Genomic DNA, 12,843 nt, shown 5'->3' with positions numbered 1-12,843 from the left:
ACAAGAACAATTAATAAGAACATTAACTAATCTACAAGAACAAACCAGGTGAGAACTGCTAAAGAGTGCTTGCAGAGCAAGAGCAGAACATGTTCCAATGACCATCATGAATGGTAAGAAGGAACTGAGGTGGTGGAGGGCCAGCAGGGTATATATTAGCTGACATAACGCCGCCACTCCAGGGGGTTACCCTGCTAGCTCAATGGGTACTGCCAAAGGAAAAACTTCCAGCGATGCATGCATGCAACATGCACACATCTACATGGAATGGGCATGAGCAACCACTCAAAGAAGAATGGCCATTTGCAGCTCCAAGTGGCTGTGGTTTGCAATTTCTACTAAATTGACTGCAGTGTACTTTCTGGTTGACTCCAGTACTCCACCAGAATGAGAGTAAGATAAGTTGACAAGATAATGTCTCTTGTTAATGCGACATGAGGTAAATACCGCAGTAAGTTGACCTAAACTACATTGACTATGTACAGGCAGTCCCCGACTTACGCGGATCCGACTTATGTCGGATCCGCACTTACGAACGGGGCTTTTCTCACCCCGGAGCTCGCGGGCGGCGGGACCGCCCAGAGCGCAGTGGTCCCGCCACCGCGTCCTCCGGGGCAAGAAAAGCTGCTCCGGGTCTCCCTGGTGTGCTGGGGGGGAATCCCCAGCACAGCAGGGAGACCCGAGCAAAGCCGCACAGGCGGCGTGACTGCGCTGCCCGTGTGGCTTTGTTCCTTTGCCCCGGAGGAAAGCCGCAGAGGCGGGGGACCCCGCCGCCTCTGCAGCTTTGCTCCAGGGCAAAGGAGCAAAGCCGCACGGGCAGCGGCGTCCCGCCGCCTGTGCGGCTTTGCTCGGGTCTCCCTGGTGTGCTGGGGGGGAGTCCCCCCCAGCACACCAGGGAGACAGGAGCAAAGCCGCACAGGCGGCGGGACCTCTGCACGCCTCCGCGGCTTTGCTCGGGTCTCCCTGGTCTGCTGGGGGGGAGGGGGCGCAGCTAGTGCGCCCCCCACCCTCCCAGCAGACCAGGCTTTTGTTGCGGGACGCCTGGGGTAGAGCAGCTGGGGTGCTGCCAGGTTGGTCCTGCGGGGACCTACCCGGCAGTGCCCCAGCTGTTCTGTCCCAGGAGTCCAGATTCAGCCGCTGTTGAAACTGATCAGCGGCTGAGCCAGTTCCGACTTACATACAAATTCAACTTAAGAACAAACCTACAGTCCCTATCTTTTACGTAACCCGGGGACTGCCTGTACTTCATGTATCTGGAGTAGTGTGACATAGAGTGACCTACCCCAGTAATGTAGACAAAGCCTATGATAGCAACAAGAGCTGTCAATTAGGCACACATCAGGAAAACAAAGTGACAAAGGCTCTAACTTGTCTTTAATCTTCATTGGGACTTTTCATGTTTATTGATAAGCACATTCTTAAGTGCTTTGCTGAATCAGGGTCAAAATGAGTCAACTAAAACCTGCACTTAAAAAAATAGATAGAGCAAAGACTAGCAAAGAACTGATTGATCAGGGCAGTAGCTGTGAACACAGTGTAGGCATAAACATTCCCAAAATCTCTCTTGGTGGAGAGGCTTTTCAGTTATAGTACCAACTCAAATATCCAAAATTCAGTTACCCAAAACCTCCTTTTATGTTTCCTGATATCTATTATCTTGAAAATTCTCAAAGCTTTGATTGTACAAATGTACTTGAATATTTAAAATTCAATTTTAATACTTTCAATTTTAATTACATTTAATATAGAGGGCCAACATTTCATAGTACAAAGGAGAACTTTTCACTGGCACTATCTGCTCCCCACTTGCCCAGCAATAGAGCAAGAAGGGATTCCGTTAATGACATGCCAAAGGCATGGTGGAATTACTGATTTCCGGAGGGAACTTATTTCAGTGGTGGTGTAAGTTACAGCTGCTCCTGTACAGCTGTCTTTACCTTCCTCAGATGCACTTAAGGGAAGATAAAGTGGAACTTTGGGTAGTATGGAGAATATGCCCCAAGAGGCTGTCTGGCATTTGGCTCATCTTCCTGGGCTTCAATCAATTTTCACTTGGTTCTGAAGAACAACAAAACACTTACTTCAAAGGAAGTAAGTTTCATAATGGAAAAGTTAGTTCTGCAAAGGCAGTAAAATTATTTGCTTATGCAGCAATAAAATGAGTGTTAGACTGAGCGCCAGGTTTTCAAAACACCACTTTCTTCAGATGCCATGCAGCAATGCCAGTTTTATCTAACCTAATCATAGTTTTGAGAACAGTTTCTTCATTCCTTACATACGCTTATGAGATTTTTATGCCATTTTACTCTCAGGCTACGTCTAGACTGGCATGATTTTCCGGAAATGCTTTTAACGGAAAAGTTTTCCATTAAAAGCATTTTCGGAACAGAGCGTCTAGATTGGCACGGATGCTTTTCCGCAAAAGCACTTTTTGCGGAAAAGTGTCCGTGCCAATCTAGACGCACTTTTGCGCAAAAAAGCCCTGATCACCATTTTCGCGATTGGGGCTTTTTTGCGGAAAACAAAGCTGAGCTGTCTACATTGGCCCTTTTGCGCAAAAGTTTTGCGCAAAAGGACTTTTGCCCAAACGGGAGCAGCATAGTATTTCAGCAAAAAGCACTGATTTCTTACAGTAGGAAGTCAGTGCTTTTGCAGAAATTCAAGCAGCCAGTGTAGACAGCTGGCAAGTTTTTCCAGAAAAGCGGCTGATTTTCCGGAAAAACTGGCTAGTCTAGACACAGCCTCATTGTATTATGAGAATGTTGTTGAAGAAAGGATTTTCCACCTTTAGTTAAACATCAAAACCAAAAAGAAAATTTCTGAGGGCTTACCACAGGAGTTTCAACAGGTACGGATGGCTGAACTTGAAGGTTTACTGCAACAGTCTGTGGTGGTGGAAGAGTCTGAAATGGCAGTTGGACCAAAGCTTCTGCAGCAGGAAGCTCCTCCTCAGAAACCAAAGTATTTTGCACCAAAACCTGGCCCTGGGATAGAATTTCAGGCTGCATTTGTAAAGATTGCACAGACTGCAAGGGCAGTTGTTGAATCTGGGTTGGAGATGTTGACAGCTGTGGAGGGGTTGCAACTGGGAGTGGCACAGACTGTAAGGTTGGATATTGCTGGTGTGGTGTTGGAGACACTATCTGCTGGCTCGGGGACATCAAGTTCGGCTGATCTATTGGCCCAATGTGTACTACTGAGGAAGGTGATACTGTAAGATGGGATGGAAGATTAAGCTGTTGTGCTCCTGGTCGTCCTGGACTAGTAGTGGGCTGCTGTGGGTTCTGATCTGACTGTAGAGTTGATGGTATAAGAGGATGTGATTGTGCCTGAATAAGTGCTTGTGGATGAATAATTATGGTTGGTGACTGGCTAGGTGAGTGAGCAGGTGTAGGAGACACCACTACTGACTGCTGAGCTGACTGGGATGGAGTAGGAGACACTGTTAAAGGAGAAGGATGGATGTGAACTGGTGAGCAATGTTGTGAGTGAACACTATTGGCAACTGGAGGAAGACCATGGTTTTGGAGTGGAACATAGTGTTGTGATGAAGGTGGTTCCTGATTGGGAGGAGTCTGAAGTGTGATTGGCTGAACTTGCTGCTGCTGCTGTAGTATCAACTGATGATGGGAAATCTTTGGAGGTGGTGAATGAAGAGGTATTTGCTGATGTTTTACTAGAGAATGAGGTTGAATTGCAGAATATGAAGCTGTGAGGGGGAAAAATTACAATTAGTATTTGTTTACTTAAGTTCAAAGAACATTCCAATAAATATTTAAATAAGGAAATTTTTCACATCAAATGATTAAATTCAGCACAGAACTTGACCAAACAACTTAGAAAACTTTAGAAAATACTCTCTTCAACCATATATAGAGTCTCAAAATATAACACGTGAACAGAATGAATTCATTTTGGTAAATTCTAATGTGAAATCCAGCAATGAACAATTAAACAAAACCATGCTTGTTTTATATGCACTAATGCTTCCATAGAAAGACATATATCTTTCTGTCATTAGTTCTCAAACTACTGTTAATAAAAGACAGAACTATGTAGCACTTTAAGGACTAACAAGCTACATAGTTCTGTCTTTTGTTTTAGCTAGACCAGACTAACACGGCTGCATCTCTATCACTACCGTTAATAAGACTTCTTTTCATCTAAAAAAAAAATATCCCACCCTCTATTTTCAAAAGAACAGCATTTACAGCTACCTGTTTTAAAACAGGCATAATATAAAAGTAGTAAGTACTTTAGCATTAATAAGGTTTGATTAAAAGTTCTAATTTAATGTTGGTCAATGCTATTTCAAAATAGGTTTTAAAAATAATGGGCTGAAAAAGTTTTCATTTACAACATTTATATTGAACCTGTAAAAGTGTGAGTGTCTGAAGTTATGCAAAAAAAATAATAATTAGGCATCTAAAAGTGGCCTCATTTTCAGGCATGTGTACTCCCCTTCCTCCAAAAGGAGCAGATGACTCCTTGTCATAACTGCCTACAACAGGAAATTGAAATGCCGAGGATTTTCCTCTGGTTTGACACCTGGGACTTTTTCCTTCTTTTTCTCCATCCCTCCCCCCAACCCTATCCATTTTCTCTTTCATTTGAAAAAATATCATTTGATATCTAATTTTTTAAAGAAGGGGATGGATTAATTTCCCAATTGACAACAATGGGGGTCAAAAATTCAAGAGCCCTCTATCTTGCAGACTTTCTCTTGCACCAGTCCTACTCAGCTCATTTACAATAGCAAACTTCCTACTCTTGAACTAGCAGAAATTCTTAAATTAAGGGCAATCTAAGGGCATAGTCTTGGATTGGTTAATCTCATCTTCTATTTCACCAAGTTTTCTTCCCCTTTTGTTTGTGTCACACACTTTCTTAACTTATTTTAAACCTCAGTACATAATAAACTCTCTGAGGCAGGGACAGTCTACCTATGAGTTCATGCGCTGCTTAGAACAATGGTGTTGTGACCATGAATGGGTCTTTGGGTGCTAAAAGGACTGAAATATCACAACAACTAAGCTGGACAATATACACACACAGACACACACACACGTTTTTGCATTCTTTTTCTCCCTCTCCTCCCATTCTCTGTGAAGGCACAGAAAATTAAGAGAGACAAATATTTTAAGCCCCACAGAAAGTAATTATCTTCAAATGATTTGAGATCTCAAACATTCAATGACTATTTGAGGCAAGACACTTGTTTGTGTGTTATAACTAACAAGGTGAACTTTAACAACCTTTTTAAAGCTAAAGCTTCATCGCACCTGGTGCTATTAACTGATGTATACTTGATGTCCGTGTGACAGATGTACTTCGACACTCAGAAGTTGGGCTGTCTCCTTTTCTGTTGCTGTCTGGAGAATCCGGTTGGCTGGCCTTGGTACCAGTTACAGTTTTATTAGTACAAAGAGACAATGACTGAGCCTGACTACTGTTCTTTGGTGGGCCATTCTGTGAACTACACAATACACCCAACTTCTGACTGCGCAATGTTAAGTTCTGAACCTGAGAAAAGAACCATATATGAAAATGTATAGATAGAAATCTAATATGTTAAAGTCAAAGACAATAATTATCAAATGTATAGGATGTATTTCATCAAATGATACCAAGATATCTGTAAAAAATAAAAATTACACAAATTTAGCATCAAAGTATTTTATAGATCACATAATTTAAAGTAAATAAGACAACTATTCAGTTCAGCTTTAAACTGGTGACAAAGGAAACATTTTCAAAGTGCTGTTTTTAAAAGCTTTATGGAGCAAGCATCCATTTGCTCCAGACTTTTGAAAAGAAACTAATTTTTGGAAAACACATTTTCTCTAATTTGATTTTAAATCTGACAAATTGCTCCCATATTGCTGTTTCTTCACAATTTTCAAGAGATACATTACTGAATTACCAACATACATATATATAAAAAAACAAAACAAAGAGGTTGTTTAATTTTAGTCAGGGACATATGTTCTGTGCCACACAACAGGACCATATTCTTCTGAAAGCACCCTTTAATTCAGTGGTGAGCCGTCTAAGGCTATGTCTACACTGCAGTGCTATTTCGGGATACTGGAGGTATCCCAAAATAGCTATTCTGTGTCTTTTGAGTGTGCTGTTATTTTGAAATATAACAGGCTCGTTATTCTGACATCACTGTAAACCTCATTCCACGAGAAAGGACATTTCAAAATAGCGATTTATTTCGAAATAAATGCTGTGTAGACAGTGCCAAATTTCAGAATAAGCTATTTTGAAATTACCTCGAAATTGCGTAGCACAAATTGCATCGCTTATTTCAAGTTAAGAATACAGTGTGCAACATTAATTTATTCAACCATAATGAAATACCTTTTATTCCCACCGTGGTCCACAATATACACAGCTTTGTTTCATGGAACATAAAATTAGTCAATGAATCTTTCTGACAATTGATTTTTCTGTTCTGTTCCCTATCTCTGCTCATATTTTTCAGCTCCCACAATGTTATCTAGGTAATCCAGCTCAGAAGCTCTTTCTCTGCAGTACATGAAAGAGCCAGAAAAGAGAATAGGTAGCCAGCTTCAAGAGCTCACATCTGCAGCTCTCCAGCTGTTGCTTGTTGTGCCATTCTCCATGCAACCACGTTTAATGATCCTTGATTATAAATGGGACTAATCTGTTTCCTCTATTCCTGGCTGCATGGAGAAGTGTTCAGGCCCTGCTCTCACCAACATCCTAGTCCTAATGTTCCCTTTCAACTCTGCCTGGAGCAGAGACTCTTTGGAGAATTTAGCCGAGAAGCTCTAGCTAATCTCTAGTGAGAATGTGAAAACTGATTTTCTTCCCAAAGGCTTATACTTTGGCCAAATTTGAGTGGATTTTCACAGGGACAGCAAAAGGTACATCTTTTATATAAAGATTACCCACTTTTAAGTGCCTGTTCCAACGCATGTGGACTCTAGAGATTATCAAAGAAAATGTTTCTCAAGAATTTTCTTACCAGGGCAAATCAACATATTTTTCTTGGAAATGGCTGAAATGTTTGGACTGAAATTTCAACACGTGCATGCACATGGAAGCTTGGGGGAGACGCCCAGCATGGAAAATTTCAGCTCAAATGGTTAAAATTTTGCAAAGTTATAAGCAACTGAAAACAGGTATCATGCAACATTAATCATAGGTAGCCCTACATATCCACTTGCAATAGCCAATCCTTTTGTGAATCCTATAAAGACCTTAGTCTCAAAGATCTCATCACAATTTTGAAGTATTTTCTTTTACTCATTTCAAATGTGTTCTTTTTAATTCCATCTAATCTCTCCTTGATCCCGTTTTATGAGAAAGATTAAGGAGCCATGCCCAATTTACCTTTGCTATATACTGTTCACTATTTTATACATCTCCGTGTTCCCTACTATTCCTCTTGTCTTCTCTAAACAAACCCCACATTTTCATTCTCTTATCCTTCCATAAACATTTCCATGCTTGTTGTCATTTTGGTTGCCCATCTCTGAACCCATCCTGCTACTGTGATGTTTATTTTGGGATTAATTATAAGAACTAAAACACAGTATCCAAAACAACTGGGTCACTTTTACCTGGATACCTATGCCTAACTAACTACCTATGCCTAACTTCAGCCAGCCACAACCTATGCCTAACTTCAGCCAGCCACATTTATCAGTTTGACATTAAGCGAAAATAGATATATGCATGGTTACCAGGCAAAAAAAGGTATTTTCCTCATATCCAGTGAACTAATGCATCAAAGAAAAAAGGTAAATACTATTTCAAAATATAAATGATACTTAAGATTATTTCATTTAGGAGAATATTCAGTTACGTTAGTGGTTCCAGAATTTTGTCAGCTTTTAATTCTTATGGAAACTTTATTTTTTAATCTCCTAGATCTAAATGAGGAAACTACCTGTACTTCATCAGGGTATTCCCCTCTGTGAACCCTATTTCTATGTTATCTACATCTAGTATCTGATATTATACCATAATTAGTTGCTAAGTACTGGACAATATTTTTGCATCAATGGTTCATACAAGTATGTTATTGTGTATGGCGCAGTCAATAGGAAAGGCAAACTGAGCTGAAAAAAAATCACATCATGGAAGGAAAAATGCTGCTGCTATGATTATTATACAATATACTTAACTGCTAAACAGTGACAGACATGTGTCTGACAGTGACAGATATGTATGTAATTATGTGTAGTATAATCATGTCTAAAGGACCCATCATGAAAAGCATGACACATACAAATAGTAAAGCACGTCCCCAAGGACCTTAGACAATCCAAACAAAAGATGAAAGAAAGGAAGTGTTACCATCCCCAATTTAGAGATGGGGAAGTGGGGATTAAGAATCTGACTTGCCTGGGATCAAGCATGAAATCTGTGGTAAAGCTGAGAACTGAACCTAGATCTCCTGAGTACCAGCGCAATGCTTTGAGCACAAGGACCATCCACCCTTTCCAGAGAGCTATAAGCCATACAATAATCTACAAACAGAAATGTCATTTGGGAGATTTAACATTAATCTCACAAAACTATAGTGAATATTTTATAGGGAACAATCCTGCACTGGCAGAGAGATCAGATGACAAGATGTCTTTGTATACTGTCTACAATTTGTTAATTTTTGAATCATCTGAAAATGGGAGAGAGTGGTTTTATAATATTCATCACACTGTATTTTAAGAGGGAAAGATACATGGACTGGTCATAAAGAGAAAAAAGAAGGAAAATAAAAAAAGGGAAAGATGAAGAAAAAAGAAAATGAGAGAAAAGCAAGGAATGGAAAGAGAAATAAGACGTTTTTCAAGTCTAGAGGTTTTTTTGTTCAGCCATTGTTGGGGAGCTATGATCTTTGTGATGTCATCATCTTAGGGGAAACACCATGACACTACCACCATCTTCATTCTAAACTCCCTCTTCTAATCAAAAGATAACCTCTGTCCTATACTATCAATATATCCAGAAAATGCAATTTAATGCAAGTTTCATTGCTAAATTGGGCTCATGCCTTGTTTATGTTTACAAAAAGTTTTTTGCTTATAAGGAAAACAAAATAAAGTCTCCATTCCCTCAGATCACATCATAAAACACCCTCCAAACCCAAATGACACAGATTTAACACAGGCTAAAGGAAACATTTATAGTAGCCCACTTTTAAAACATTGCCAACGCATCATTGGTTGTTGGTGAAATTGGTTCTTTGTGACATCACTGCTGCTATAGAAACCATGAGTCAACAGTGGTAAAGAGCCCATCTGGCAGTAGAAGAGCATGGAAAGCTGAGAGAGGAGGCAACATCTCGAGTCTGGCAAGGTCATCAAAAGCACCGCAATTGATAAAAGAACACTTGACGGTCCTGGGCACAGTCCTATTATCAACCTGCAACTATGTCTCAGGAAGTTGACTGGTTACATAGCCAGGCAGGTGTGTGTAAAGTAGACCTCTACAACCCTGATGAACAGAAGGACCAGGACCGGAAAGTGATCTGTTTTGTTGATGTCTCCAGCCTGAATATAAAGGACAAAGATTCAAAAGCAAAGAAAGCTGCTAGCCATGCCAGCAGCATCTCTGAACCTTCAAATGAACTTGATCTGGGGAATCTGGAGGAAAAGGAAGTCATTGTAATAAAGGACAATGAGAAACATGATCATTCTAAGACTGAAGGAGCAGTATGTCTTTTTAAACAAGGTTCAACTGATGAACTCAGTGTTGTGAGCTGGCTCAACAATGACCTTCAGAAATATGCAGTTGGATTCCAGCATGCACTGACCCCTTCAGATGCTCCACAGAAACGCAAAGGCAGTGAAACCTTCAATGATCCATCATTGTCCCAGAACAGTGATACATCTTTAAAGTCTGCTGGTGCCCAAAAGGGAAAGAGAGATCCAGATGATGTTTCATACTATGTAAATAAGCTGTGTTCTTTGGTTGTTCAAATGGCACGTAAAGAGATCACAGATAAACTGGAAGGCACTGCCAACAAGTTTATACGTCAGGGTATTCATGGCTCAGCTGGTGAAGGGAAAAATAATACCCGTGGTTCAGTGAGCAAAATCGCATCACAAATGGTTAATGAGGCTGTTGAGGCAAGCACACAGGACCCACAGGGTAAATTACCATCCCCCAGGTCATCTCAAGAAAAGGCAGCCAGGAAGGAAGATACTTCAGGATCCAAAAAAACATCACTCTTCTACGGTGAGATGTCTAATCAAAGTGGTTTAAAGCAAGGAGGAAAGCCTGGAGATAAACAAATGTGTCAGCAAGCAAAACAGTCTGGACATGATGATTCTGGTACTTCGGTAAGCAAGGGGTTAATGGTTTATGCAAATCAAGTTGCTTCTGACATGATGTTCTCATTCATGAAGACCATGAAAGTCCAAAGGAAGGATGGAAAGACAACCCCAGCTTGTGTAGTTTTGAAGAGAGTAGTCCTCAAACACACCAAAGACGTCATATCAGACTTGATAGACTCAACTATGAAAAATCTACATAATGTCACAGGGGTGCTCATGACAGATTCTGATTTCGTTTCCACAGTGAAGAAGAATCTATTCAACATAGGAAGCCAAAAGTCTACTGAAATTTTGGAAGCCATGGTGAAACGCCTGTTTAAAGCCTTAGCAGGAGATGAAAAGCAGTCCAAGTCTCAAAGCCTGGCATACACATCAGTTAAAACAGGCTCCCAAGACAGCAAATCTCAGGGCATGCAATTTACAGCAATGAAAAGTGAACTGCATAGTCAAGGGAAGGATAAAGACCGAGGATCCAGCAAGTGTCAATCAACGTCAAGCAAAACTTCAGAAAAGCATTGCTCAATGGATAAGTATGCAAAAGACCTCATTGTGACTGCATTAATGTTGATACAACAACATCTGTTACAACAGACAAATGGCAAAGAGTCAACACATGAGTCTGGCTCCACTTCGTTTGGATATGTTTCTCGTGATTCTCATTTTGAAAAGGCTGGGAGCAGCCAGAGTTCCAAGTCCCTGTCGATGGCTACTGGATCAAGGCACTCTGGGGCAAGGAATGACCAACTTGACTCCCAAAAGGGAGACATATCAAATATCCTCTTATCAATCATTCAGAAGGTCTTATGTGAGGCTGGTTTCAATATAGATGACAATGCATTTGAAACAAACAAGAATTATAAAGAGGCTGTGAGCAGTGAAAGCAAGTCTAGCAAAAAGGCTTTATCTAAACCAACCAATTCAGCCACAGATCAATCTGACAACATGGATCAGATGAACAAGCAATTTATTGATCAACTGGTGGAATCTGTGATGAAACTGTGTCTTTTCATGGTCAAAAACAACACCCAAGATTTAGCTGGTGACATGTTGGATGAACAGAATGCCTTTGGTGCTTCATCCTCAAAAACAGCAGCACTACCCAGGAAAAGTTCACAAACCAAGGGTAACGGAAAACAGCTAGTATCATCTGGTTCTGAAGTGATAGTGAACAATCAGAATGCTAACAACAGTTCCCTGAACAAAGAACTCCAGGCTATCCTTCAATGGATGGCTGCATCCCACTTCAATGTGCCCAACCTGTCATTCATGAATCAAAATGAAGGAGATTTGAAGAAGCTTCCCCAGTTGGCTGAAAAAGCAGCCAAGAAGGGCCACAGTGTTGGTGATATTCTCCAAGAGGTAATGAGGTACTTTGAAAAACAACAGATGGATGCCGCTGTGGGAAACATGCCTCGTTGTGGGTTGCTGGACTGGTTGCTTGCTAACCTGTAAGCAAGTGCCGACTCTTCCTCCCTCTCATGTTACTCTGACCCAGCTTAAGCGCCCACATCAACTCTTTGCTGGTGCAACAAATAAGAACATCACAAGCCATTTGCAGAAGACAGCACTGCAATGAATTCAACAGGCTGTCATACACTAGCTGGGCAAGAACATCAATAAAAAAATTTAAAAAAGGAAGACTATTTTATTAAGCACTTCAACAGAGTGTGAAAAATACAAGGCACTAGTCAGAGAAATAAACCTGCTACTCTACAGGTAGATATGAAAACTAGAGTGGGGTGAGGAGAAAATAAAGAAATAGGTGGCAAGAAGGAGTTTTTAGGGGTCCACCAGGGAAGTCCCTTGCTAGAAGCATTTCTAGAGTAGATGGAAAGGATATGTTCTGTGATTTCTACTAGGGTGTTGTCTCTGGACGCTAGTCAACCATTTCCTTTTTCATATCAACCTTTGACTAGTAGGTGTCTGATTCAGAGCTTCCTTAAGAAGTATAAAATTAACATCATTTTTGCCAATTTTATTGCTGTCCACTGTCTTCCACATAGTAGTAGTGAAACTGACCATAGTCTTATTATTTTCACTCTGGAACAGTTTAGTAAAGCACGTCTTCAACACTCTTTAAGAGCTAGACATTTCATTATTTGAAAAAAATGAAAGTTTAGAGTTTGTGGAAGATGGTATAAATCACTTCTCAGTAAACTTCTCAGTTGTGCTGGTGAGTCTACATTTCAAAGTTTTTACTTCCGTACACAGCATATATTGTAAAATGCCGGAAAAAATTGAGTTTAGAAACGCTTCTGAATATTGGGAGACTGGAGAGAAGAGAGGATACATGAAACTGATTACTGCACATCTTTGAAGATTTTCCAATTAGGAAATAACAAAATAAGGATGAATTTTCCTTGACTTTTATAACTGATGAGACAAAACTAGTTCATAAGACACTTCCTAAAAACTGTTCCCAATGCCTTCAAAAACCTCTTACGCTGTGTTAAAAATTGTGTTTAATTTTAACATTTTCTTAGCACCAGAATTTCTTTTTTACTAGTTAACTAGCACATTTACCCAG

At 40.4% G+C, this 12,843-nt stretch overlaps 2 protein-coding genes across 8 annotated transcripts in view; one reads left to right on the top strand and one right to left on the bottom strand.

Moving 5' to 3' along the window:
* The window catches only part of PHC3 (polyhomeotic homolog 3), a 116,525-nt gene that overhangs the window by 51,215 nt on the left and 52,467 nt on the right, over positions 1 to 12,843 (bottom strand). For all 7 annotated transcript variants that reach the window (XR_012906288.2, XR_012906287.2, XM_075937894.2 and 4 more), the window contains 2 exons: positions 5,283 to 5,523; positions 2,832 to 3,709 (listed from right to left, as the gene is read on the bottom strand). Coding sequence is in view for 5 of the 7 variants with exons in the window: in XM_075937894.2 (XP_075794009.2) it covers positions 2,832 to 3,709; positions 5,283 to 5,523 (1,119 nt within the window). In the remaining 2 variants the exon portion in view is untranslated. The remainder of the gene's footprint in view (positions 1 to 2,831; positions 3,710 to 5,282; positions 5,524 to 12,843) is intronic.
* Positions 9,396 to 11,768, top strand: LOC142830791 (A-kinase anchor protein 4-like). Its single transcript, XM_075937895.2, has one exon. The coding sequence runs from the start codon at positions 9,411 to 9,413 to the stop codon at positions 11,766 to 11,768; it is 2,358 nt and encodes a 785-aa protein (XP_075794010.1). The 5' UTR covers positions 9,396 to 9,410.

Source organism: Pelodiscus sinensis, chromosome 10, assembly GCF_052426305.1.
Source record: "Pelodiscus sinensis isolate ZL-2025 chromosome 10, ASM5242630v1, whole genome shotgun sequence".
NCBI classification, from domain to species: domain Eukaryota; kingdom Metazoa; phylum Chordata; order Testudines; family Trionychidae; genus Pelodiscus; species Pelodiscus sinensis.
This window is presented reverse-complemented; position numbering and strand designations above follow the sequence as displayed.